This window comes from Bos javanicus, chromosome 2 (genome assembly GCF_032452875.1).
Source record: "Bos javanicus breed banteng chromosome 2, ARS-OSU_banteng_1.0, whole genome shotgun sequence".
Lineage (NCBI taxonomy): Eukaryota > Metazoa > Chordata > Mammalia > Artiodactyla > Bovidae > Bos > Bos javanicus.
Genome location: NC_083869.1, coordinates 106,907,451 through 106,935,422, shown reverse-complemented (window position 1 = coordinate 106,935,422; position 27,972 = coordinate 106,907,451). Strand labels below are relative to the sequence as shown.

At 48.9% G+C, this 27,972-nt stretch overlaps 2 protein-coding genes and 1 long non-coding RNA gene across 12 annotated transcripts in view; 1 reads left to right on the top strand and 2 right to left on the bottom strand.

Moving 5' to 3' along the window:
* Positions 1-10,410: 10,410 nt before the first annotated feature.
* On the bottom strand, positions 10,411-15,457 carry LOC133229028 (uncharacterized). Of its 2 annotated transcripts, none has more exons than XR_009730455.1 (3): positions 15,118-15,457; positions 13,902-14,020; positions 10,411-13,682 (listed from the first exon to the last, which is right to left on the bottom strand). It is a non-coding gene; the product is annotated as an uncharacterized LOC133229028 (long non-coding RNA). The 2 variants fall into 2 exon arrangements; XR_009730454.1 differs by lacking the exon at positions 15,118-15,457 and having other exon boundaries at positions 10,411-12,692; positions 13,509-13,682; positions 13,902-13,986.
* Positions 14,086-23,917, top strand: PRKAG3 (protein kinase AMP-activated non-catalytic subunit gamma 3). Of its 9 annotated transcripts, none has more exons than XM_061385217.1 (14): positions 14,086-14,168; positions 14,952-14,991; positions 15,456-15,611; positions 15,949-16,352; positions 17,224-17,305; positions 17,521-17,579; positions 17,681-17,726; positions 17,937-17,991; positions 18,191-18,317; positions 18,449-18,617; positions 19,714-19,751; positions 19,901-20,047; positions 20,407-20,638; positions 21,221-21,309. In XM_061385217.1, exons 1-13 carry the CDS (start codon positions 14,160-14,162, stop codon positions 20,521-20,523), a joined length of 1,449 nt encoding a protein of 482 aa, XP_061241201.1. In that variant the 5' UTR covers positions 14,086-14,159; the 3' UTR covers positions 20,524-20,638; positions 21,221-21,309. The 9 variants fall into 9 exon arrangements, with proteins under 9 accessions (XP_061241201.1, XP_061241194.1, XP_061241184.1 ...); XM_061385210.1 differs by having other exon boundaries at positions 14,087-14,168; positions 14,934-14,991; XM_061385200.1 differs by lacking the exon at positions 14,086-14,168 and adding an exon at positions 14,458-14,597 and having other exon boundaries at positions 18,452-18,617.
* Positions 23,918-26,581: 2,664 nt separating this feature from the next.
* The window catches only part of LOC133228986 (sterol 26-hydroxylase, mitochondrial), a 41,608-nt gene continuing 40,217 nt past the window's right edge, over positions 26,582-27,972 (bottom strand). Inside the window, exons 6-9 of the mRNA XM_061385134.1 lie at positions 27,603-27,769; positions 27,315-27,396; positions 27,022-27,234; positions 26,582-26,884 (exon numbers count right to left, since the gene is read on the bottom strand). Of these exons, the coding sequence (XP_061241118.1) occupies positions 26,765-26,884; positions 27,022-27,234; positions 27,315-27,396; positions 27,603-27,769 (582 nt within the window). The 3' untranslated portion in view covers positions 26,582-26,764. The remainder of the gene's footprint in view (positions 26,885-27,021; positions 27,235-27,314; positions 27,397-27,602; positions 27,770-27,972) is intronic.

The following is a 27,972-nucleotide window of genomic DNA, read 5'->3' as shown; positions in this document are numbered from 1 at the left end:
AATGAATGTTGGGGTTCACATATCCTTCAGATCATGTTTTTCTCCAGATAAATGCCCAGGAGTGGGATTGCGGGGTCATATATTAGCTCTATTTTTAATTTTTTAAGGAACCTCCATACTGTTCCTCATAGTGGCTATACCAATTTACATTCCCACCAACAGTGTAGGAAGGTTCCCTTCTCTCCACGCCCTTTCCAGCAAGTTATGGTTTTTATTTTGTTTTTAAATGGAAGAATTCTGAGTGGGATCAAGTCTTCTTGCACAAAATGCAGACAGCAAGGGCTCAAAGACAATTCCGAGGGAACCAGATGCATCTATGGGTCATCACCCAGGGAAAAGTGATTCATTCCTGCAGACTTTGAAGTTTAAAATGAGACACCTTAAAGAAACATATTAAGTAAATTATAGTCTGAGTGACTCATGGACATGCAAAATCCATGAAGGAAGCTGTGAATGATGGAGTCTGGGGAAGCAAAGGCTATGCCTAGGGCATCATTAAATCCATCCACACTCTTATGGGAGTATTGAGGTTATTAAAAAGCAGAGACATTACTTTGCCAACAGAGGTCTGTCTAGTCAAGGCTATGGTTTTTCCAGTAGTCATGGATGGATGTAAGAGTTGGACTATAAAGAAAGTTGAGAGGCGAAGAATTGATGATTTTGAACTGTGGTGTTGGAGAAGACTCTTGAAAGTCCCTTGGACTGCAAGGAGATCCAACCAGTCCATCCTAAAGGAGATCAGTCCTGGGTGTTCACTGGAAGGACTGATGCTGAAGCTGAAACTCCAGTACTTTGGCCACCTCATGCGAAGAGTTGACTCATTGGAAAAGACCCTGATGCTGGGAGGGATTGGGGGCAGGAGGAGAAGGGGATGACAGAGGATGAGATGGTTGGATGGCATCACCAAATCAATGGAGATGAGTTTGAGTGAACTCCAGGAGTTGGTGATGGATAGGGAGGCCTGGCATGCTGCAGTCCATGGAGTTGGACACGACTGAGCGACTTAACTGACTAAACTGAGAGAGGGAAGTAGGGCCACTGCCCTAGAATACAGCAATGGAAAAGTCCAGCTCAACATTCAGTCCTTCCCCAACATGGCAGGAGGGCTCCTGAAGATACATGTGGAAGGTGGACTTTTCGCCAGCCTTGGAGTCAAGTCTGCCATCTCCTACGTCTTCATTTCTTCCAACGACGGTGTGCCAGAAAGAGTGCAGAAAGAAGGATCAGAAGGCCCAAGTATTAGCCCAAGAAGTTTCTTTGCTTTGTGTTCTGGATCCAGTCACTCTCCCAACTTGCAGCCTCAGTTTCCCCTATGACTTTGGAGAATGAATGAGCTGCTAAGGTCAGGGCAGATCGGGTGGTCCTTTAACGATTGTGGTGAATCCTCAAAGCCAGCAGAGGGCGCCAGACCCCAAGGAGCAGATTCGAGGCACCCTTCAGACCCAGTAAAGGGAGGAGATAGCCACAGCGGGACAGGAAGAGTGACAGCTGCCAACAGAGACGGGGTAACCAGGGGACTGACTGGAGGGGCAGGACTGCTCAGGTGAAAGAGCTCCGTGTGGACGCAGGGCGAGCAGTGTCCTAGCCTGGCTCTGGGCAGGACATTTATCTCTCTGGGCTAATTGGAATGAGAGACCAAACCGACAGAATCCAAGAGCATCTTTCCCATTCCAGCCCTGCATTCTTTTAGGAGCCTCCATTAATTGAGCGGGTGTTGAAAATTAGTCTCTCTCTCCCTGTTTCTGTCTCTCTTCCTCTCTCTCTCTCCTGCCCTCACAAAAATAGTTTTAAATACATGAGGAAAAGAAACGTAGCAACAGAGGAAACTATTGTATTCCCCACAAGACTCATCTAAGTTCACATTATAAAAATTAAAATTTTAAGCTGTTTAAGTAAGACAGCTCGTTAGTATATTACCAGTAATGGGTTTTTCTAAAAAAGCTATAAACAAATTTCAATGGGAAATAATTATCTATATTATAGCATATACTACCATAAAATATGGGCTCCCCTGGTGGCTCAGTGCTAAAGAATCCACCTGCCAATGCAGGAGACTGAGGTTCCATCCCTGGGTCAGGAAGATCCCCTGGAAAAGGAAATGGCAACCCACTCCGGTATTCTTGCTTGGGAAATCCCATGGACAGAGGAGCCTGGGGTGCTAAAGTCCATGGGGTCACAAAGAATTGGACGTGACTTATCAACTAAACTTTTTCCATTTAACAGTGTGTCCTGAATACCTTTCTGTATTACTAAAAATATCTTTCCCATCTTCTTCATTCCCCCTTTTCTAATGTACATGCTATAAATTTCTCTCTCAGCACTGCTTTAGCCATTTTAGGGATGTAGAAATCAAGGTTCAAAGAACATAAGCGGTTTGCTGAAAATTACATAGGCAGGGGGATACTGCTGGCTGGGCAGAGCAGAAGCTCTGCTGAGGCCCAGACTTCTCAAAAGACCTCTCTTTGTGCTTCTAGGTAGACTAATCGGACCTCTCAGGACCGAAGTCCCTTGAGTTTGCATGCCACCAAGGGGCTCTGCAGGAGAAAACTTGACCTGTCATTGGCCTTTAAACATGTGCAGCTGGTGGGCTGGGCTTTCCTGAAGAAGGTAGACTGGTAGGCTTTCCTGAAGAAGGTAGACTGAAGAAGCTTTCCCCCAGGGGAAAGCGAGCCAGCTAATGAGCCCAGAGGCAAAATCACAGTCTGTGAAAGAAATCTGTACTGGGCAGCAGGGCTGGGATGCTGGAGGATGCTGTGAAGCCAGGTGGGAAGTGAGGCTGTGTGTGTGCATGTATGCTAAGTCACTTCAGTCGTGTCTGACTCTTTGTGACACCATGGACTGTAGCCCTCCAGGCTCCTCTCTCCACGGGATTCTCCAGGCAAGAATACTGGAGTGGGTTGCCATGCCCTTCTCCAGGGGATCTTCCTGACCCAGCGAGTCTCGTATGTCTGCCTGCATTGGCAGCAGGTTCTACACTACCACCACCACCCGGGAGGCAAGGAAGTGAGACTGTACTTGACCATAATCCAGTCTGCACTCCACACCCTGAGACTCGGAAGAAGAAGGCTCTGGTACAAGGGAACGAAGGATATTTCTAGGGGTCAGAAGTTTGACTATGAGAACCCATTTTGAAATAGCTGATCTGAAGTAGGTGGAAAGTTTCTGTTGGCCAAAGAGAGAGACAGAAGCCCCAGAGGTCTGTGGTCAGAGGAGTAAGGAAATGGCATAGGAAGTGGTGTGGGCAGTGGGGCAACCTCAGCCAGTGGAGAGGGTGGCTAGTGCAAAGGGCAGCAGGGCCACGGGACCCCAGCCAACATGAAAGAACTGACTGTGTGCGGAACAGACTCAAGCTCAGAGAAGGAGTTGGGGGAAGGGCTAATCCCAGAGGAAAATAATAGGTCTTTTGCTAATCAAAGGACATCACTTTGAGCTCAGGGATTTTGGCATATCAGATGCAAAAGCAGTACGGTTATTATAATCAGCAGGTGAGAAATGAGTACACACAACTCATATTGGTTTCTTTTTGTCGCTTTTTAGTTTAAATCAGTTTCGCGGCCTCCATAGCAGACATTTTTAATCCGAGGAGGCTTAGGCTCAGAGTTCTCTAAACGCAGGTAACAAGAAACAATCACTTCATCCCCAGCCAGTTTCTCTTAAATCAGGTGCATACAGCTGACTCGATGGAGAGACCTGCACATCTCCCAGAATGCTGGGTTTGCACCTGGATACATAGTGAGATGAAGTTTGGATGGTGCTTTTTTCAGTAAGGCCGGAGCACAGTTCATTAGGTATGGGCGTTTCTGAAGTGTGTGTAATGAAGAATGGAGGATGAGTGTGAATACTGGGCAGCTAAAGGGGAGGACCGTAGTTGTGGTCTTCCTGTGAATCCATTCTATTCCTCCTTCTTTTGTAGCAGCCATGCCACTAGGAGGATTGACCTCAGTCGAGGATGAATCTCGACTAGTCTTACATTACTTTGCCGACAAAGGTCCGTCTAGTCAAAGGTATGGTTTTTCCAGTAGTCATGTATGGATATGAGAGTTGGACTATAGAGAAAGCTGAGCGCCAAAGAATTGATGCTTTTGAACTGTGGTGTTGGAGAAGACTCTTGCAAGCCCCTTGGACTGCAAGGAGATCCAACTAGTCTATCCTAAAGGAAATCAGTCCTGAATATTCACTGGAAGGACTGAAGCTGAAGCTCTAATACTTTGGCTACCTGATGCAAAGGACTGACTCACTGGAAAAGGCCCTGATGCTGGGAAAGATTGAAGGCAGGAGGAGAAGGGGACAATAGAGGGTGAGATGGTTGGATGGCATCACTGACTCAAAGGACATGAGTTTGAGCAAGCTCTGGGAGTTCATGATGGACAGGGAAGCCTGGCATGCTGCAGTCCATGGGGCCACAAAGAGTCAGACATGACTGAGTGACTGAACTGAACTGAACTGAGTCTTACGTCAGTTGTGTTCTTCTGGTGATAGGGATTGGTTCTAGAATAAGTACATGGCTCACTTTGGGCCAATAGGATACAAACAGAAGTTTGCGGAGGTTTTTTGGAAGGTATTTCCTTCTCTTAAAAGAAAGTACAGGAAAAGATGGTCTCTTTTCTTCTGGGTGTGGTTGGGCATTGATAAGGAGTTCAAAACTGCTGCTACCACCTCAGTAGTTGAAGCTGGCGCCAGAGGAAACCACGACTAAGACGATCAAGGGGAAGTATATCCAAGTATATCCAAGCCACTGGGTCAATATCCCTGGAAGCCCAGTTTGCCCCTGGACACCCTGTTAAGTGAACCAGAAAATCTCCATCTGGTTTAAACCAATTTGAATGGAGTTTTCTATGATTTGTGCCTGATACTGATACAGCCTGCCGTCTGAGAAATTTAATCTCAATGAAATCAGGGTCTCCTCAACTCTCCTGTGTTTGTGTCTAAGTTTCTGAGTACTTACATGAAGCTGAGGTTGGAATGCCAGAGTAGGTATTTGGGCTCTCAGTCATCAGCTGTCCACCTGGGCACCCACAGAGGCATCCATCACACCACATGGTCCTTAGCTGATGGACCATATAGGTTGCTGTCATGCTGTTCCTCCTTCCCATCTTCTGTCTCTGTCTCTCTCTCTCTCTCCGTTTCTGTCCCACTCTTGGTCTCACAGTAAACACTCTTGCCATGCGGATGTTAGACTGGATCAAAGTCATGTGACTTTCAACAGCTTGGCCTCCTGCAGTGCTTTTGGGTGCTAGAATCCAAGGAATGCTCCTCTTACCATGCTGGCTTTGGGGAAACTCTGTAAAGTGACCTAAGGGCCCCTCTCCCCACATAACACCATGTGATACTTCCTACTTTGGATTTTATCTCGGAATTGAGCATAGGCCACCTCTGCTCTCAAATACCTAACACACTAGCCAGGGTGAGGGGTTAGGGGGTACGGGTAGGAGGCAAAAGATAGGCTGTCCCTCTTCAGGGACCCACAGCTGCTCACCCTTGCTTCCCATCTAACTCTTCTCTTCCTGCCAGACCACGAGATCTTTACCTCCTCTTGGGGCTACAGAAGTCACTCTGTTTCATATTTATCTTCTGAAATCCTTCAGAGGTACTATTTGTTCCATTTGTTCTGTTGTTTCTTTCTCTCCCCTTTCTTCCTTCTTTTATTTGCTAGCTCTGTTTCTGTTCTTTTAGGGCTTTTCCTAGACATTACAGTATGCATGATTAATAAATAAAAATTGAAAGTTAATCAAAACTTTTTCCTCTTCCCAGATAACACAGAGATTTTCAAATACTTCATATACTCCATTTTCACCACCTCTGATTTGTATGCTATGGTTGGCAGTATTTTAATTCTAATCTCACAGGACATTATAATTCTTAAGCTTAATGTGGTTTTCTACAGTTATGATTCATTTAGATTTATCTATTTTTTAAAAACCATTTTCCTTGTTATTTCTCATATCTAACATATGGGATCACTTTCTTTCTGAAGCACATTCTTTAGAAATTTCCTTTCCTGAGATGAACTCTCTGTTTTTGCTTGTCATAAAATTTTTTTTTTCTCTTCCTTATAAATTTTCTCTTTGTATAAAATTGTAAGTTGGAAGTTACTTTCTTTCAGCACTCTGAAGGTACTGTACTCAGTTCTGGGTTTCCATTTTCTACCAAGAAGTCAACTATTAGACTGTAATTTTTTTCACATTTTTTCTCTTTGTCTTTGATTTTCTGCAGTTCTCATTATGATGTTTCTACATGTGGGTTTCTTTCATTTATCCTCTTTGGGATTCATAGGCTTTTCCAATCTAGTGATGATTATCATTTATCAGTTCCAGAAAATATCAACTAATCTCTTCAAAAAGCACTTTTACCCCTTTCTTTCTCTACTCACCTTCTGAGATTCTATTAAGTATATTGTAGGCTTTTCAACTTAACCTCATGCCTCTCACTCTCTTTCATATGTATTTTTACAAAATTTTAAGCTTTCTGTATTACACTGTGGGTAAATCCTGACCCAAAATTCAGTTTTCTCTTCAAGCTGCTTTTATTTATTAAGTTTTTGCTTTCATTTGTGTATTTCTCATTCATTTCTAGTTCTATGTGCTTTTTTAAAAAAAATTATTTATTTATTTGGCTGCTCCAGGTCTTAATTGCAGCACATCGAATCTTTAGTTGTGGCACGTGGGATCCAGTTCCTTGACCAGGGATCAAACCTGGGCCCCCTGCACTGGGAATTCAGAGTCTTAGCCACTCAGCCACCAGGGAAGTTCCTATTTGCTTAAAAAAAATTTTTTTTAATACCTTTCTACATTTTTATCTTATTTATTTAATCTTTATGGCTGCGGGCAGGCTTTCTCTAGTTGCGGTGAGCAGGGGCTACTCTGTAGTTACAGTGCGTGAGCTTCTCATTACGGTGGCTTCTCCTGTTGAGAAACATGGGCTCTAAGGCCCAAGCTCAGTAGTTGTGGTGCAAGCCTAGTTGACCTGCAGCATGAGGACTCTTCCTGGACCAAGGATCGAACCTGTGTCTCCTGCATTGGTAGGTAGATTCTTAACCACTGGACCACCAGGAAAGGCCCTGCTTAAAAAAAAAAAAAAAAGTCTTCTGCTTTTTATAGCTTTGCATTTGCTCCAGGCTTTTTCAAACTTGTCTCCTATTTTATTAAAGAAACATTTGTTATAAATAAAGTGTCTGTAATTCCAGTTTCTGAAATTCTTCTGGGTTTATTCCTGCTATGTGTATTTTATGCTGGCTCTTGTTCATAATTCCTAGTTTCCTTGTATATCTAATTATTTTCAACTATGTGCTGGATGTTGTTGAAATTATTTGTGGCTTTGGAAGAGATAACTTTTTCCAGAGAACATTTCTTGTTTGCTTCTGCCAGGCCTTGCGGTCATTACTGACCTTACCGTACCTTAAAGCAAATTTGAACCTTGACACTCCCTGAACCACTCAGACGGGGAAGACAATGACTGCCAACCTGTGTAAGAGTTAGCTTGCTTCTGGAATTCACGTAGAAGATGTGGTTTTTTGAGACCCCAGTTTTTTAATAGATGGTATCTCCAACATACTCCCAACTTGTATGAGTCCTTGGCCTCCATAACCCCATATGGCTCTTGCTAGAATTGGCAGATGCTCTAGAGCAGCGGTTCCCAACCTTTTTGGCACCGGGGACCAGTTTCATAGAAGACAGTTCTTCCATGGACCCGGGTTGGTAAGGGATGGTTTGGGGCTGATTCAAGCACTTTACATGTATTGTGCACTTTATTTCTGTTATTATTACATCAGCTCCACTTTGATTATCAGGTATTAGATCCCAGAGTTTTCGGACCTCTGCCCTAGAGCAAAGCCACCTCTTTTCTCACTAACTTCTCTGTGTGCCTGTTTTCCTTTCAGTTGGGCCTAATCTTTACTATCTTATTTTTTCCGTGCTTTTAAGAAGATGCTCTTTATTCACTAGGTGTTTTTAGTGGAATATGTTTTCTCAATAACCTAGCCTGTCAAAGCTCTCAAATCTTTTGTTTAAGCCAAAGGTATTCCCAGAAGACTAAATCACTTTGGAAACTCAAAAGCAATCATTTCTTCCTTGAGACTATAAGCAGAGAAACTCAAATGGGCAAATGACTATTGGGGAGAAAGAAGTACCCCTCAATTTGGATATTATTTCAAAATATTATCCCTTCACATATGTCAACTGCTTAACTTGGTGCCTAGTCCATAGTTAGGGTTCAGCAAACAGTTGCTGTTGTCATGATTATTATTGCTATGTTCAAACTCATATTCTCTATGAGGCCTTCCTTCTCTAACTTTGTCCCATTCCAATTCTTCTTTTACTGCATTTTATCAAAGTAACTTTTAGCCTGCTATCCCCTGACATCTTGTTGATCATTCTAATTGTGTTTTCAAATGTGCTCTTTTCTTGGGAAAGTGTAGTGAATGAACATCACGCCCAGAAGCTTTTGCAAGTGTCTCGGGGTTGTTTCTTTGTTAAATCTGGTATCGGGGCTGTTTCAGCTGCAGGTGGCAGAAGACTCAGTTCAAACTGCATTAAAAAAAAAAAACAGCAAAAAGATTCCATTGGTTAATGTAACAGAAAAAAAAAAAAAAACAGTATAAAGTCTTCAGGTACAGTTTGATCCAGGGGCTCAATGAATGTCAAGAGGACCTGATCTTTCTTATTATATCGTGGTTCTTTTACTCTCTTTTTTGTCTTCATTTTCAAGCAGCTCTGCTCTGTGTGGTAGCAGAATCTCCACACATACATCCTCATAGCTCCAAACCCAGTGGGAAAGAGTCCCCATTACCTGTAGCAGAAGTCCCAGGGTTCACTTCTATTGGGCTAATTCGGTCCATATCCCTTCACTGTGGTCAGGGGAATCTGATGTGCTCATTGGCTAAGTCTGAGTCAGCTGTATACTTCCTGGAACTGATGGGTGAGCTCCTCTGAGATTCAGATGCTCTGAGATTGGAGGAAATGTGGTCTCCTGAAGGAAAACTTGGGGGGTTGCCAAAAGAAGGGTGAAATGGATCCTGGGTAGACAAAAGCACCATCTGTCCATTTCAATCTCCAACAGTTGACAGAAAAAGGCCCAGTAATGGGGCCTGCGGGGCTGACTAAATTGTAGTAGCAAGGTGCTGGTTCAGTCCAGGTCCCTGGGACACTGGCACAGACGCTGCTTGGTTTCAGCTACACACAGACAGGACAGGAGCTGGGGTCTGGGTGACTGGCATAAAGGTTGCTCTCACAGCCTCCCAACCACTCTGGCACAGGGGACCCCATCTGTGATTTATCAGTAATGGTCTCATCCAGGCTATTCTCTTGACCCCCTCCAGCTGCTTTACTCCTTCTGATATAAAAATAACACTTAAACAGGATCCCAACCTCATGTCCCAGACAAATCAGCGATTCAGAGATGGTGGCCAATTTCCCCATAGGGTCAGAGGGCAGTGTCCTTATTACCCCCAGTTTTGAGATGGAGCCGAGAAGGAGGGTTTCAAGATATATGATACCATTACCAGAGACTAAACTCTAACACCCAAGGAGTATTTATTTCCCAACCAAAGCCAGTACCTTCTGCTGATTCGCCCAGCCGAAGAGGATGGGTGGGGCTGGGCTGGCTGCAAGAGCAGGTGTGGGAGCTCCTTTTTCACAACTGGAAAATCACTATGATTTTAGTGTTGGGCAGTGCTAGTGTGTGCCCCAGCCTGGCCCTTTTCCATCCCAACCTCGGTGCCACCATGAGATGACTATTGGAGAGTCAGAGACCCCCCCCACCCTCTCCCACCCCCAGCCTACCTGCTTTCAGAACCCTGTAGCTAGAGAGTTAAGGGGACTGGAAGCAGGTAGTGAGGTAGTAATTATAGTAACCACTTACTGAGCATATATTACATGCCAGGCCTGTGCTTCGTTTATATTACGCTTAGTGGCTGAGAGTGTGGTGCTAGTTCAGAAACACTGGGTTTGACCCTGGGCAAAGTCTTGGGCTTCCCTCAGCTGGTAAAGAATCTACCTGGAATGTGGGAGACCACCCATGGTTTGGGAAGATCTCCTGGAGAAGGGAAGTGCTACCCACTCCAGTATTCTGGCCTGGAGAATTTCATAGACTGTATAGTTCATGGAGTCTCAATGAGTCGGACATGACTGAGCAACTTTTACTTTCATCTCTCTAGCTCTGAGATTTTGATCAAGTTACTTAATCCCTTGTGCCTTGATTGTGTGATCTGTAGAATCATAGCAGTGAAGCATTCACCACATAGGGTTGTGAGGGACTGCCTGGGATACTGCCCACAACGTGTTTTGCAGTGTCTGGCAGATCTTTAGCACTGCGTACATATGAAGCATCATTATATACACTTGTAATTTCTCACCCTACCCCGATCCTGCCATGTAAATACATTAGTCATACAGAGGCTTGGCTGCTGTAGCAAAGTTTCTATTGATTAGTGTCTTAAACAAGATAGATGTTTATTTCTTTTTATAACATAACAGTTCAGAGATGGGGAGTGGATGAGATTCTATTATTTTCAATCTCAATTCTATTATTTTCAACCTTCCACCGACGAGTTGAAATGACCAATCCAGCTCCCACCATCATATCATAATTCCAGTCAGTAGGAGGAGGAAAATCTGCTCCTTCCTCCTGAGGGCATCCTTAGAGGTTGCAGATAACGTTGTTGTGTGGATCCCATTGGTCAAACTTAGTCACATGGCCATGCTATCTGCAAAGAAAGCTGGGAAATATAATCCTGCACTTCATTAAAATTGTGGGGAATTAGCAGTAGAGGAAGAAGAAGGGGAAAATAACTATTGCTTTGCCAGAGCCCATACTGGGCCACCCCTCACCCTACCTTGCATTTAGCACCTTCTGAAGAGAGCCAGATTCTTTATCATTCGAGCCACCAGAGTCGAGGCCATTACCAATGCAATGAGCATGAACTTGGGCAAACTCCGGAAGATGGTGAGGGACAGGGAGGCCTGGTGTGCTGCAGTCCATGGAGTTGCAAAGAATTGGATATGACTGAGAGGCTGAACAATAATAACAATGAAGAGAGGCAAGGCAGAGTTCCATCTAGACTCAGCTCCAGCTCAGAACTCAGAATATGTGAGGGCCCTGGGTATGGATGGGATCCTCAGAGTCTAGAGCCCTGTGAACCAAAAGGCAGGTAATCTGGCCCTCCCCCTCCCCAGGGTAACAGTAGAGGAGGAACAATAAACTCCAGAACACGAAGAATGGCAAACAGCCAGCAGTCACCTGATCTTTAGTGATAACTAAATCCAGCTGGACAGGAATTGCAGCATGGCTTCCCCACAGAGGAGTCGGTTCCAGGGCGGCTCATCCAGCCACTGCTGGTCCTGCTCTCTGGGAGCGAAGCTTTCTACTCTCCCAGTGGCTTCTGCCATTGCCTCTTGGAAGTTATTTCTCACGCGACATCCCCTAGGCTGCTGGTGAACGTGGCCGTCCTTGCGGACCTTACACAGCACTCTTTCTGCTGGTGCAGATTTTGAGGGCTAGGGACAACTGGGTGGGTGGGGGAGCAAACCAGTCTTTGCTGACCAGGCTTATAGTTTCTCTGCCAATGTTACACCCTTAAAATCTCCCAAGGCTTCTGATTGACTTCATATTTGTGTAACCAGAGCCAAAGTTCTCATTTTCCTGCTTGATTATTCTGGACTTGGCATTCTTCCCATTCTCTCTTGAACTGCTGGTGGCTACCTTGAGGTTGTCAAAAAAATATGCTCGGTTGTAAAGTGTTAGTCACTCAGTCATGTCCTACTCTTTGTAACCCCATGGACTGTAGCCCACCAGGCTCCTCTGTCCATGGAATTCTCCAGGTAAGAATACTGGAGTGAGTTTGCCATTCCCTTCTGCAGGGGATGGGGTTCCCAACCCAGAGAGTGAACCTGGGTCTCCTGCATTGCAGGCAGATTCTTTACTGTCTGAGCCACCAGGGAACTTTCCTGTTTTGCCCATGGGACTGGTTTCCATTATCTACAGAATTGGGTGCACTCAAGAAAGGTTTGTAACCCTTGCTAAGGTTGCCTCTTTCAAGCCACCACTTACAACTCACTGCCTGAGTGCCTTTCTCTTATAAGACCTTGCCTGTAGCAGCCAGCAGAAGCCAATACATACCAGTTTCCATGAGCTACAGGCTCTGTTAGCATATGATGACCTTTCAAGGCATCATAGATGACAGATCATATGTGTTGATGTAACATAACAATGGTCACCAGCTTACCAGCATGCAATAGTTTTCTTTGCTACCTGAAGTCCAATTTCCAAACCAATGCCACTTATTTTAGGCTTTTAAAGCAGTGTCACTTCCAGATATCAGATTTTGCATTAGTTAGGATACATGTTTGGTTGCTATAACAAAGAGTCAATTTAAGGATGATTTAAACAAAGGAGTTTACTTCTCTAGTGTTGTAGTCTCCAGACAATCTAAACCTGGAAGGGTGACTCTGAAACCTTGAACAAGCATTTTCCATCTTGGCTGTGAGATAGCTGCTCTAGCTCCTGCCATCACATTAGCATTCCAGCCATCAGAGGAGGAAAGGAACTCGTGCTCGTTCTTTTAAGTCCAGATCCAGAAGTTGCTCCCATCACTACCACTCACATTGGTCAAATTAAGTCTCAAGGCCAGATTTAACTGCAAGAGCTGGGAATTTAGGTCTTTGTTATAGGGAGCCATTCCAGTTAAAATTCAAGTGATTCTATTACAAAAGCAAGAAGAGAGAAAGAGTTATTAGGAGGCAACTGGCAGTGTCTGGCACCGAATGTTTTTATCCTCATTTTACATTCGCGGAAACACGCTCAGAGAGAACAAGCAATGCTTTCCAAGGTCAAATGGCAGAACAAGAATTTTAACAAGGTCAATCTGACCCCAAAACAGATTTTCCCTCACATCCAACCAACATAGTATGGTCATCAAGGTACCCAGTGTTTACTAAGAGATAAAAGACATTCACACGTGAATAATTATGTGAGTGCCAGCCCAGTGTACACTGAGATATGCACACAGAGCATGGCTATAGCATCAGTGCAATGAGGGTGATTGAGCAAACTACCACTCCTGGAGATGGTGAAGGACAGGGAAGCCAGGTGTGCTGCAGTCCATGGAGTCGCAAAGAGTCGGACACGACTAAGTGACTGAGCGACTGAGCGACTGAACAACCACAATAAGGGTGATGCAATCAAGGGAGACTTTATTGGAAGAGGAGCCCCTGCTTCTGGTCTTGCAGGTGAAATATGTCTGAGGTAAAGGGGAGAATGAGGTATTGCGGGAGAAGGCAGTGGTGTGAGCTGCACATGTTCTATATGTGGCTTGGCTGTGAAGGTGTCCAGAGAATAAGGGGACGGGGCTTTACAGGACCTAGGCACTATCTATCTCCAGGGATGGTCTACGTGACCTTTCCCCCATTTGAAATGTCCCATTGGCTGTGCCTCTGCTATTCCATCATCTGGGACCAGACAGGAACAAGCCTCAGGGGCCCTGCAGAAGGGGAACTGCACCCAGCCCCAGTACTGACCAAGACACACGTGGCAGGCCGGCCTCTTCCTGGCTTTGTTCTCCTCCACCATCCCCGTAGGCAGTACAGGGGCTTTGAGGGGTGATGGGAAATACACTCACTAACTCAGCAAGAAATCCAATAACCCATTATGGAGCATCCATTCACTCCATGGTGAGACGGGGATGGAAGAGGCTGGAAAGAGAAGAGGAAGGGGAGGGGGGCAGAGAGGAGAGCTGGAGCAGCTGGGTCAGCATTCCCAATTTGGACACTGACTCAGGCCCCAGGAATGCTAAGGAAGGTGGGGGGTGGGCAGCCACCAGAGCCAGCTGGGATCCTGTTGGCTCCAGGAGACGCAGGAACAACACACACAGTGGCATGAGGGGACAGTGGCTCCTGCACATCTGGACCTACCTCCACAGGCACAAACAGGTGTCTGTCACACTGGAGACAAGTGCAAGCCCACCACACGCCGTCAAGGTGATTCTCAGGACTCCCCACCTGCCTGAACCGTCCAGTTCCAGCTCCTCCACCTAGAGAAGAACGGGCCCCTGGGGCTCGAATGGTGACATCTGGACACACACTGGCCATTCTCCCAGTACCACCCACAAACCTCTTAGCCCCAACCTGCCAGCCGGCTGCAACCTGCCCTTTCTAATTCCAGCACCACCAATGACCCAGGTTTGTACAAGGAAGAGAGTTCAGCTCAACTGCCTCTGTTTTCCCTCCTTTGGCACCTGACAAAGATGAGAAGGGCTCTCAGAGAAGAAACCCCAGGGCTCTGAGAGACCCCCTCCTCCCACCCCAGCGCCCACCCTCCCCCCACAGCAGGGTCCTTCTCTCCCATCATCGGACACCCAGGAGGCAGACAGAACCAGGCATCAGGATTCCATGTGCGCCCCTCCCCTCACCTCCCCAGCAGCCCCCCGGCTTCAGGGCTGGAGCAGCAGCGGGGTGGACCCCTTCCTCCCCAGTGCCTGACACCCAATCAGAGAGAACCCGATCCGGGAGGGCAGGGTGCCAGGGGCCGGGCCCAGAATAGTGCTGCCCAGATACAGTGTTGCGCACTCGCTCATGGAGCCCGCAGAGCTGGAGCACGCACTGTGTGGGGTACTGGGGTCCCGGGGGGCCGGGAGCTGGGGCAGCTGAGGCCACAGGGCTGAGAGCACCCTGCCGCATGGCTATGTGCATGTGTGCGTGCATTTGGGTGTGTTTGACCACGATTTTCTCTGTGTATAGGAGCAGGAGGCTGTCTGCATGTGTACATTCCTGGTGTGAGTCTGTGTGCTCGTGCGTGTGTCTGGGGAGGGTTGAATATGCGAGTTTCTGAGTGTATGTAAGTGTCTGGGTGGGTTGAATGTGTTTATGTGTGTCTGTGGGGGTGTGTGTGGTGGGAAGGGCAGCTCCTGTGGTTCTGAGTGTAGGATGTTCTCCCCACCTCTTCAGTCACTCTTCTCCACACAGACCCCCTCCTGGAGCAGCTTTGGGGGACCCGAGCATCAAGGTAGGTGGGGCTGCCCCTCCTCATGGGCCCAGCCTCTTCTTCCACTTCCTTTCCTCCCACATCTCTAGGCTCCCAATCTCCCCCACCCCACTAGCCTGGCTTCTCCTTTTCCTTCTTTGTTCATACTTGCTTCTTCTTCCTCCTTTGCCCTCTCGCCTCCTTCCTCTTTCAGAAGAAGAAAGGAGTGGGGTGGATCTAGAGTCTGAAGATTTGGAGCCTCCTGACTTGATCACATGTTAGCTGTGTGATCTGTGGTAAATTGCTTAACCTCTCTGATCTCAGGTCCCTTGTTAGGAAAATAGGGATGATACTATAAGTTGCTTGCTATGAGGTTTGAATGAGAAATACATTGGAGGAAAAGACCTTTGGACGTTTGCAAATATTGAATATTATTGTTAATAACATTTCAGTTGTATTACTATGTTACTCCCCATTAACCAAACAGGCCCCATTCCCCCTTCCAGAGATGAGCTTCCTAGAGCAAGGAGACAGCACTTCATGGCCATCACCAGCCATGACCACCAGCGCAGAAATAAGCCTTGGGGAACAGAGGACCAAGGTCTCAAGATGGAAAAGCCAGGAGGATGTAGAGGAAAGGGAGCTGCCAGGCCTGGAGGGAGGTGAGGCCACGGCCAGTTCTGGGGAAATGGGACTGGGGGCAGTGGGAAGTCCCCGAGACTGAAGCTGGCCTTGCCCTGGATCCCTCCATAACACAACGCATGACATTCTGTGGCCTCAGTTTCCCCACATGAGAGAGGGCAACTGCAATGCTGATCCAGGGGCCCAGCAAGGCCAGCTCAGGACATAGCCACCCTCTGGTGTGACTTTCTCAGCTCTCTCACTCGCAAAATGGGGACCTCAGCATCCAGGCTTCCCACACTGCTCTGAGGATGAAGGGAGACAACAGATGGGAACATGCTTTGGAAGATGGAGTTACTGTCCTCTCCCCTTGAACAGGTCCCCAGTCCAGGGCAGCTGCTGAGTCCACCGGGCTGGAGGCCACATTCCCCAAGGCCACACCCTTGGCCCAAGCCACTCCCTTGTCCGCGGTGGGCACCCCCACAACAGAGCGAGACAGCCTCCCCGCTGACTGTACAGCCTCCGCTTCTGGCTCCAGCACAGACGATCTGGATCAGGGCATAGAGTTCTCAGCCCCAGCAGCGTGGGGGGATGAGCTCGGCCTGGTGGAAGAGAGGCCGGCCCAGTGCCCGTCCCCGCAGGTGCCGGTGCTCAGGCTCGGCTGGGACGATGAGCTGCGGAAGCCAGGGGCTCAGGTCTACATGCACTTCATGCAGGAGCACACCTGCTACGATGCCATGGCAACCAGCTCCAAGCTGGTCATCTTCGACACCATGCTACAGGTAAGGCCGCCGCTCTGCCCCACCTGCATACTCACAGCCCCCAGGATCCCCTGCCAGCCCTGCCCGGCTACACATCCCTTCCAGAACTCCTTCTTGGCACCACGGGGACCGGGGGAGGGGAGCTTTTGCTCTCTCTGTGTGCACCCCCTAATTGTCATCTCAGCTCTACAACTCAGTATCTATAGGGTTTGGGGTCGGTCTTTTTACTTCACTCATCTCTAAAATGGGGACAGGAATGCCTGCTTTACCCTACAAGTTTCAGAGGACTCCTGGGCCAATCCAGGATGACTGGGAGCATTTTTCACACCCCGAATTGTATAGAAAGCATTTTCTTCTTGCTGTGTATCGAAGAGCAGGATGTAGTGTAGGGTAGAAACAAGGTATATCATTTTGATTCTAGCAGTATATGAGCAAAAATATTTAATTTAGTAGCTTTGTATTTATTTTGATGTGTGTTACAAAGCTACAACCAGCACGTATGGATAGTATCGCCTCAGATGAGGCCAAAATGAGTCAATGTAAAATATATTTAGAGAAAAATATTTTGTAAATATCAGAGAATTACACCTCTAGTATTTAGATTGGCACAAATTATCCTGTGTGCGTCTGTACACTTAGGACTTTGGTGTAGAAATACTGGATTTGTCTCCTACATTTTCAGCCTGGTGTGCCTGTTAAGGGGTCACCTAGTGCCCCCGGCCACCTGCAGCCTTATCTCTAGCAAATGTGCCCACGAGGGTCGTGTCGAGTGTCAGGCAGGCTCCTGGAGCAGAGGGCCTGTGAGAAGGCCCCTTGGGAGGCCCCTGGTCAGGACCGGGGACTCTGAGGGGTGGTGAGCAACTCACCCTCAACTGTTCTCCCTGTGGCTCAGATCAAGAAGGCCTTCTTTGCCCTGGTGGCCAATGGTGTCCGGGCCGCACCTCTATGGGACAGCAAGAAGCAGAGCTTCGTGGGTGAGGAGGGGAAAAGGGGGACCTTGTGGGGCGATTCTGGGGCTGGGCTCTGGGGCAGGGCCCTGGCTTGGGGGGAACAGGCTGGCTGGGAGACCCCCATCTGTGGGGCAGCTGTGACCAGCTGATGGAGAAGGGGCTGAGCCCTTCACCTGCCTCCTGCCACAGGGTCCAGGGTGAACCCCACTCCTCTCTCTGCCCTCCCCCACCCCCCGCAGGGATGCTGACTATCACAGACTTCATCTTGGTTCTGCATCGCTATTACCGGTCCCCCCTGGTGAGGAGTGGGCTCAGGGTCCTGGGGGCACCCATCTGGACTGGGGCGGAAGGAGTTCAGGAAGCCCACGTCTGACTTGGGGAGTTCTGTTGATGTTCTAGGTCCAGATCTATGAGATTGAAGAACACAAGATTGAGACCTGGAGGGGTGAGTGGGTAAAGGGTCCTGCAAAGGGGCTGTGTAGAGGGTGTGTGGGGCCAAGGACCCGGGTTAGAGGATGGGCAGGGGGCAATTCCTTGAGGTGGGAGGGGAAGGGTAATAGAGAACTCAGAGGGCCCAAAGGAGGGGAGATAGTCTGGGGGCTGCTGGGTGAGACAGGGTGGCCAGCTCCCTTGCCCTGACTCTGCTTTTCTGCAGAGATCTACCTTCAAGGCTGCTTTAAGCCTCTGGTCTCCATCTCTCCCAGTGACAGGTAAGCGTCCCCAGACAATCACTTGAGCCTCCTTGCCCTGCACAGACCCCCCTCGCCAGCTCCTCAGTTCTGAAGTCATGGGCTCATTCTTGGTGGACTGCAGATAAGGCAGCCTCGGCTCCCTGTCCTCCTTCCCCGGGGCTGGGGTAAAGGCATCTCTCCCCAGGCAGCCCCAGCCTCATCGCTCCCACTTCTGCAGCCTGTTTGAAGCTGTCTACACCCTCATCAAGAACCGTATCCACCGCCTGCCGGTCCTGGACCCAGTCTCAGGCGCCGTGCTGCACATCCTCACACACAAACGGCTTCTCAAGTTCCTGCACATCTTTGTGAGCCCGGGCACAGCTTCAGGGGACGACCAGAGGAGCAGAGAAGGCTTCTGCCCTAGGGGTTGGGAGGGAGCAGCTGGGAGCCCCCTGTGGGCTATTCCACCCTGAACCCTACCTGTCTCCAACCCAAGCAGCGCACCCTGCTGCCCCGGCCCTCCTTCCTCTACCGCACCATCCAAGATCTGGGCATCGGCACATTCCGAGACTTGGCCGTGGTGCTGGAAACGGCACCCATCCTCACCGCGCTGGACATATTTGTGGACCGGCGCGTGTCTGCGCTGCCGGTGATCAACGAAGCTGGTACCTGCACCCAGGATAGGGATTCTGGCTGGGGTGGGGCTGTGGGGAGCCGGGGTCTATGTGACATTAGCTCGAGATCCAGGATGGAGTCAGGGCTGGAAGTCTCTGCCTGCTTTGAGCCTTGGATCAATTATTTAGCCTCTCTAAGCCAGACATCAGGTTCTTGCTCTGAGAATCAGCTGTAAACTGCTTCAAAGTTAAAAATAGCATAATGAAGTTGGCTATCAAGAAATGTTTTACTTTATTTTTGATTATGAAAAATTTCAAATGTATAAAAATGGTAGAGAACACTGTGTAATGAACCTCATGGATCCACTTGGATTAACTATTAACACATTGGCATAACCAGATCTTCCTCTTTTTTTTATGCTGAAGTAAAGTAAAGTATAGAATCATGTCATTTCACCTCAACACTTCATCTGCATCTCTTAAATAAGTATATTTCCTACATCACCTGACAAAATTACAAATAATGTATTAATGTTACCTAAAATCCTATCCTAACTCTCATTTCCCCGTTTTTCCCAATAATTATTTTTTTACAGTTGATTTGTTCAAATCAGGATCCAATTAAGGTCTATGCTTTGAATTTGCTTCTTTTATCCCTTAAGTGTCTTTTATTCTAGAACAGTTCCTTCCCTGCTTAATTTTCATGGCGTTGATGATGGGAAGCCTGGGTTCTGCAGCATGTCCCGTTTCCACAGATCTGCCTGCTCGCTTTCTGCAGGTGGCCTTTACATTGGTCCTCTGTTCCTGTGTTTCCTATAAATTGAAAATTAGATCTAAAGGCTCACGCAGATTCAGGCTATATATTTGAGGCTAGACTATCTCAGAAGTGATGCCACATACTCATATCTCGTCACATCGGGAGGCATGGTGTCGGGTGTCCGTCTCTGAGACACTGTTTTATCCCTGGATTCAGGGTGGTGGCAGCCTGATGCCTTGTTATAAAGCCAGCAACCTGGAGGGGTGGGGAGGATGTTGAGGAGTTCGTTCCGAAAGCCCACGCTAGGCCCTTGCACAGCATCCTGGTTCTGACCTGAATCTTTCCCCTGTCTTTTTCTCACCTTTCCCCCTGCCCCTCCAACTCCTGCAGGACAGGTCGTGGGCCTCTACTCCCGCTTTGATGTGATTGTAAGTGCATGGGGGGGTGGATTGTAAGCGCTGGGGGTGCCACAGGGAGGCTGTGGTGTGAGGATAGGGATGACCAGGGGGTCCTTGAGCTTTGAGGGGCTGGAGTCTGGCTGAGGGCTGATGAAGAGCTCTGCTCCCTCCCTGCCCAGCACCTGGCAGCCCAACAAACGTACAACCACCTGGATATAAGTGTGGGAGAAGCACTGAGGCGGAGGACGCTGTGTCTGGAGGGAGTCCTTTCCTGCCAGCCCCACGAGACCTTGGGGGAAGTCATCGACCGGATTGCCCGGGAGCAGGTACCCCACACCCCTTCAGACACGCTCCCAACACGTGGGGCCAGCCTTCTCATGAGCAGCTCCAGCTTGCTCTATCCATCAGGCACCTGCCCCATCCTCCCATCACATGGCCAAGCTCTCGGTGTCCACACTGACCGGCGACGGGTCCTGTCCCTGGGGCCCTCGGGCCACGGGCCCCAGCCGGTGACCACCCCAGGGCAGGCAGAGCTCCTGCTAACTGGGAGACACTAGTTTACTAGGAGACAGACTCTTGTGCTTCCAGTTATGTCAAATTGTTGTCCCTGATTCTTGGTATCAACCTCATCAGCTGCTGTAGCCACATGGCGCCGCCCCCTCACTGAGCCTCTGTGGACCCACAGGTGCACCGGCTGGTGCTTGTGGATGAAACCCAGCACCTCCTGGGCGTGGTGTCCCTCTCCGACATCCTTCAAGCTCTAGTGCTCAGCCCTGCTGGCATCGACGCCCTCGGGGCCTGAGAACATCGGAGTCCTCACTCTTGGGCCACCTTCCACACCTGGAAGCCAGTGAAGGGAGCCGGGGACTCGGCCTTCCCGTCCCCCACCCCCTTTTGTAGGTTCCACTCTTGTTCAGGTAGGCTCTGCTCTGTACTACTGACCTCATTCCCAGCCCCTCAGACTCCCGGGGGAACCCACATCTCAGATTGGGGCCCGCTGAGGAGGGGAGGGGCCCAGCTCGGAGCTGAGCAGCCCCATGAAAACTGCAAGTATCAGGACTCATTGCGGGCCACTGCTTTGTCCCGTTCTCAGCTGAGGTGAAGGAGGCCCTCACAAGAGGGGTGGACAGGGGCCACAGTAAAGGCAAGGGCAGCGATGTGACTTCAGGGGCCCCTGGGAAAATTGACCTGCCCTCTCACCGTTCAATTTCCGCCTGCTTGGGCTTCTACTGGGAGAGAGCCAGTTACTAAACCTGGGCTGAATGGAATTTCCACACCCAGTAAGAACTAAGACTGAAAGGAGAGAGCTTGTCTCTCTAAGTAATCATCGCAGTCCACTGGACATGATCTCACACTCTTTCCTGGCAGCACATTTGCCAGGGGGGTGCAGAGGGTGGGGGCACAGGTTCCACCTGCTTGGCAAAGGATGGCAAGACTGAGGTTCTCCTATCGGAAAGGCAACCTCCCCTCCTTATTTAGTCTTCTTCTTTCCCTCACAGGCTTCTCTAGCCCTCCCCAGTTGCCCCCTGCCCTGCTTGTGCTCCCAGAAGCCCTTAGGAATGCCCGGTCTACCGTGAATGATGAAAGTAAAGAGAACAGCTGAGTCAAGTCCGGAGCTCTTGGAATCAGAGGTACTAGGATTTCCCCGGGGCTGCCTGGTCTGTGCCACCCACGCCGCTCTCCCCCACCTGGCCCCAGTGGGGTAGGGAGCCCTCAGTCAGGGGCTCTGGAGTTCAGGCAGGGGCTCTGGATTCCTCCGCTTCTGGATTACCTGGCGTCAAGCCCCCAGCTCCTGGAGTCCCAGTTGTGCTTCCCCCATGGACGCTGCCCTAGCGGTTCCTCCCGACTTTGTCACTGCCCTCCTGCTCCCCGAGCACTGCATTTCAGGGCTGCCTGCAGGGCCCCACAGAGCAGCAGTTTCGTACAGCTGCCGGTTTGAGTAGGGTTCCCGCTCCATTCTCAGCCTTAGCTCTCACCATCGAGCAGTGTTCTCAGTCTCCAGGGAGGGCCTGCATTTGGATCACTGAGGATGAACCATTGAGACAACAAAAAGGAAACGAACAGCCCATGAACTCAGATTTTATCATTTTCACTCAGAAAATGCTATGGTCATCTGATCTGAACTCGTGGCAAGAATCCCCCACCCCCACCCCGCGCCATCCTTTCTGAATTCAAAGACACAAAGGAAAATCTGTAATTGACAAACTCTGCAAGTGGTGTTTCTGTTGCTTATGGAGTATTATTCTACTGAAATGTCTTTTTCATTGCTTGTTTATAACAAAATTATAAAGAAAATGTTAGTTACTTATGTACTGGGTACAATTCAGACCCCAAACTCTAACCTGTAAGAAACATATAATTTTTCTAACACTGAATGTAACTTCTTTTATGAACTCCATTTCACCAGGTGGTAGAAATTAATCTCAGTCAATTTGGGGTTCCCCTCCCACCTTTTCTCGGGGTTAAGTTCAGTGATGGGGGAGTCTTGGGATGTAAGACTTTGCTCCTCAGCCATCAATCATCCACCCATGCCAGCACCTGCTGAAACATCCCCATTTCCATGTGACTGTCCCTTGGTTGGTCACCAGTGGGCGTGGCCCCTGCTAGGTGCCCCCTCTCTTCCCACCATGAAGCTTCTTTGGGTCTGCCTGCTGGGGTGTGAGGACACTCTAGCTCCTGGTCCCACACCCCTTTAGACTTCAGGAAGCTCTGTGGGGCCATCCTAAGCCCACCTGCGGAGACAGGCAGCAAGTGGTCTGGTCTACCCTGACTTTTCCTGTTCTCCTAGCCTCTATCCGGGAAACATGGGGCCCAGGGCTTTCCTACCCTTCTCATCTCTGAACTTCTCTGAGGTGTTTGTCATACTCCCCTCTCACTTCAGACACTGCTTCCTTTTCTTATCCCTCCTGCCAAATGTCGGTCTATAGTCTCTTTGCTTCCTCAACTCCCACCAGCCTGTGGAATCTTCACGCAGTTGGGGAAAGAAGGGGCCTTTTGCTCTGGCCCGTCATACACTCTTCCAAATGCACCGTAAGCATCTTGAGTTCTTGCCATCTGCCCCACTGAGTCAGGCTGGGCTTTGCTGTGTCACCCCCTCCCCTGTGATAACAGACACTGCAGGTCTGCTGTTGCGGTGGGGGGGTCGGGATGGGGAGGTTAGTGTTTCTAGAATATGATCCTACCCTGTTTACCTCACAGAGCAACAGAGTGGGGCCATCTGTGCTGATGAGTCAGGCAGTAAGTGAAGGCATTTTCTCATAGACACTCAACTTCCGTTTCCGGTTTTGCTATAACCAGTGCATCAGCGCCGATTCTGCTCTGGCCCCACCTAGAAAGGTCCTGGGTCTTGGGTTCAAGTGGGAGGATGGGATGGGGGTGCCCTCAGTGCTGTCTCAAGTGAGTGTCCTTGGGGACCTGGGGAGAGCTGTCTTGCCCAGCTCTAGGATGAGTGTAGCAGGGTCTGTCTTCGAGGCAATGCCCCACAGGGCTCAAACCAGGGCTGATGGCCTGGTTTTTCACTCTCCAGAGAGAAAGTTTCATGGGAAAGAGCCCACATATTATATCACATCTATCCTGTGGTGTGTGTTTTTCTTTTTCAAATTTGTTTGACTATGCTCACTCTTACTTGTAGGTTTCGGGCTCTAGTTCCCTGATATGGATCAAATCCATGGAATCTTAACCATTGGACCACCAGGGAAATCCCCGTGAATGCTTTCTAAGCCTTATGGGTTTTTTTTTTTTTTTAATTGAAGCCGAGTTTATTTACAACATTGTCTCCAAAATGTATTTTATATATTTGAATGAATCATTGACAAAGAAAGTAATTTTTTTCCATTTATGCTAAGTGACTTGTCTAGGCAATGAGATGGAATATAAACTGAGAGATGCCATTTTTAATTCCCAAGAAAAGCCAAAGAACTTCATGTATGCTAACTGCCATATTTGTTTTTCTATATTTCAATAAATAGCCAGTAAGAATTTGCTTTATGACTCAGGGAACTCAAGCCAGGGCTCTGTGACAACCTAGAGGGGTGGGATGGAGAGGGAGGTGGGAGGAAGATTCAAGAGGGAAGGATATATGTATACCTATGGCTGATTCATGTTGATGTATGGCAGAAACCAACCCAATACTGTAAAGCAATTATCCTTCAATTAAAATAAATTTTTAAAAATGTAAAGAACCTCAAGTATAAAGAGACAGCTTCTGACCATGCCCATACTGAATTTTGTCTTTTTCTGTTTTGAGTAGGAGTCTTTGACACTTTTCTTCCCAGAGCTGTGTCTGTGGACTCTCCAGTAGCAAACTCTGGGCAAGGTTTCACAGCTACGTTAATAGCACTTCAGCTCGTCTTTTAGAACACAACCTGTCACTTGTCACTTGCAGGGGGAAGCCTCTGAGGCTGTGCCTACACTTTACCAAAATGTAAGGGGATATAGCTGGCTCTTGATTCAGCCTCACGAGGACATCATTACATCACCCATCCTCTGAGCTCTTGTCTCGGTTCTGCATCTCTTATTTCTGATTAGAGACTGGATTTTAGGCCCTTCAGATGTATAGCAGGGCACTGCTGCCTCAGTTTTCTGTGGTATCTTTGGAGGTATAACTTCCAGTGGCAGCTATTTCTACAATAATCTCACCAAACTGGTCTTTATAGATTTTTAAAAATTGAGATGTAATTCACATACTGTTAAATTCACTGTTTCAATGTGTACAATTCAGCAGTACTTAGTATATTCACCTAGTCATGCAAACATCACCACTATCCAATTTCAGAACACACTTATCACCCCAAAGAAACTCTGTATCTGTTAGCAGTCACTCCCCACACAGTTCTCCCGGCAACCACTAGCTCACTTTCTGTCTCTATGGATTTGCTTATTCTAGAAGTTTTTATGTCAATGGAATCATACAGGATGTGGTCTTTTGTGTCTGGTTTCCTTCATGAACATAATGTTTTCAAAGTTCATCCATGATGTAGCATGAATCAGTACCTCATTCCTTTTTTATGGCTGAATACTATTCTAACCTACAGATATACCAGATCTTCACAGATTTTGATGTGAGATTAGCCTATAAATTCATTAACTGAGCCACAGACCATGAACCCTGACACTCTTCTGCAGCTGCTAAAAACCTCAATCCCAGCCACATCACATGACTTCCTCCTCCCCTCCACCCTCGACCCAAAATGCGAGCACTGAGGGGTCCCCGTGGTTTGGGCAGCTGACCCTTGGTGGTCTGGAGGAGCAGCCCACTGGGAAAGGCAGCAGTCTTCTCCGGTCGACTGTGCAGAGATCCTGGCCCCCTCAGTGCCCAGCCCCATCCTGTACATTTACAGAGAGCTCTCACTGGTGAAGCCCTACATTGGTGGATTTGAGAGTCATGGGCTTGTAATCAAGCATCCCGGCTCAGTTCTCTCCAGGTTTCTCTTTTTAATATGGAAAGCTCTGTAGCCTCCACTCTCCTTTCCTTCCTTCCAGTCCAGTCTCTTCTCATTCAACATTTATTCATTACCTTGATTAACTCTGTGCTAGACACAGAGTCAGACACTGGGATGGTGCCCTCCGTGGGGTTCCCAGCTGGCTGGGGAGACAGTCGGGTCTAGAATGCAGTGAACATGCTGAGTGCTTGGTTTTATGGGTGGACAGGGGATAGCACAAGAGGAAGTGTTCGCGCTTGCCCAGAGAGGTCAGGGAAGGCTTTGCAGAGGCGGTGACATTTGAGCTGAGTTCTGAAGAAAAGCAAGTTCTCTGAGACGATACACCAGTTGGTGAAAAGGGTGTTCCAAGGAGACGGGACATGAAGTACCAAGTATTGAGGCTGGAAAGAGCAGAACGTGCTTGGGGGAGATACAAGGAATTGGGGCACCACTGTGGAAAGGGTGGAGGCAGTGGGCGAGTGCACAGAGCAGGCTGCTGGAACACCAGCCGTCTAAGCCACCGTAAGGACTTTAGACCTTGACTCAGGACTGAGGAGCCGTGGAAGGATGTTAATCACGGCAATGACGTGTGTGTGTTTTTTTTTTTTTTTTTAGTAGGCTCAAACTCAAATCCCCACAGACATAAGAAAGTCCAGCTTTCTGTGACTCAGCAGAAATTTCCCACTGGGGCTGTGCCTCCTCGAGGCTGGGATTAGTTGATTTTTTAGGCTTGTGTTACTGAGCACTGGATCTCCATGCCAACCCACTTTCCTTCTAGTTGGCTTCCTGTACTGAAGGGGCTGGAAAATTAAATACTACAATCCCCAGACTGTCTCAAAGCTGGAGTCCCAGGTAGGACCTAGGCTCTGCCTCTTAACTGTATGCAAGAGATCTGAAAGGTGTTCATGAGGCAGAGACCACCCTCTGCAGCTCCTGTTCCTTTTGCTGTCAGGGCGGTTGGGAGGAGGGGGCATCTTTTCTTTTTCTGTTTAGTCAGCACAGATCTGGGAGACATGGAGTAGCTTTGGGGCCAACAGTCATAGTGAGTTTCCCAAACCCCATCCTCCTGAGTGTGGCTTCCTGGACTGATGAGCCTCCCCAGGGGTGCCCCTAGAATCATTCCTGTAGGCCTATCCTAGGGCTCTTCCGACCATGTTTGTGACCTCACTGCCTGTATCTAAGCACTTTCTGTTCAAAATATGGTGTCCTCTCTGTGCCTGGGGAGTGGACTGGCAGCTTCCGCCTGGATAGGGCCTCAGCCAATGCTAGGTAAGGCCAAGATTTCTCTGTGAGGTCTGGGAAAGCATAGGATGTGCTCAGTTTCCATGGAGGGAGGCGGCTCTGCCTCCCACCAAGTTTCCTAAGTGGGAGAGCCTGTTCCCCAACCACAGAATGAGCTTCAGGTGCTGGGTTGTCAACAAGAATGACAAAGATCTCTAGTTATGAATAAAAAACCCTTTATTCAGTATTTTCCCTCAAGGTTAGCAATGTGCCATGACAGCAGCCTTCTGTCTGAGAGGGAGATGCTCAACATGATACAAAGTAGCAAAAGCTCAGGTTCTGCAGGAAGCACACTGAGGTTCATCTCCCTGTGCTGGGAAAGTGGGGAAACAAGGGCCCAGCTCAGCTCTGTCTCTGCAGGAAACGCAGGCCCACCTTCTTGTTGGGAACCAGAACGATGCGAGCCACACTCGTCACCTCCCCCGTCTCAGGGGCCAGGACCACCTCATAGTGCTGGATCAGCTGGGAGGTAAAAGGCACAGGGGCGCTTAGAGTCTGTGACCTCCATCCACCGCCCTCCTTAGCATACCCCCCACCCGTGCCTCACTCCCCTGTCAGCTCCCCTGGCCCACATACCCCTCCAGTCTCTCCCCACTCACCCTTGTCAGCAGCAGCTGCATCTCCAGCTCTGCAATCCTGCGGCCCAGGCAAGCCCGAACCCCATAGCCAAAGGGCACAGAGCCAAACGGGTGCTGGGTTTTGAGGGCATCAGGCTGGTTCTTCCTCAGCCAACGCTGGGGCTGGAAGCTGTCAGGCTCGGGGTAGATGTCAGGGTCCCGGGAAATCACGTAGTGGCAGAGCACAAACTGCGTCTGCACACACAGGTTGGGTGGCACATCAGTGTAGGTCTGTGAGGTGCCCCCAGGAACCCTGGCTCTCCAGCCCTACTCACATTCTTGGGAAAGAGGAAGCCACCAACTTCAATTTCCTTGTCCACGACAACCCGGGAGTTCACAGGGACCACAGGATAGAGACTGCAGGGAAAAGAAAGTGCAGACCTGTCTCTGGATCCAAGGAGGGTCAGAGTGCCCACCCACTCGGCCACACCCCTCTGGTCCCCCAGTCCCCTCTTCCCATCTCATCTCTGACCCTGGCCACAGTCCCTCAGCCCCCACTTCCCACTCCTGTCTCTGAGCTCCCCTCCACACACAGACCCTTGTTCCCAGGGACAGTATCCTACCGCAGGGTCTCCTTAAGCACAGCTTTGAGCAGGGGCATGCGGGCTAAGTCCTTGTGCTGGGGCACCTGCCCAGCGGGCACCACACCCACCACTTCCTTATGCAAGGCCGCCTGGATCTCTGGGTTCTTTGAAAGATGGTACAGGGCCCACGTCAGCGTGTTGGATGTCTGGGAGGTAAAGAGATGAAGTGAGCAGGGATTTCTAGGAAAGAGGCCCAGTTAGATGGTGGGAAGGTGTTTGCATGTTTGCAAAATGTGGGAGAGAAATTAAATTGCTTCGAGTATGGCAGGGCTTCCCAGAGGGCTCAGATGGTAAAAAATCTGCCGGCAATGCAGGAGACCTGGGCTCAATCCCTGGGTCAGGAAGACCC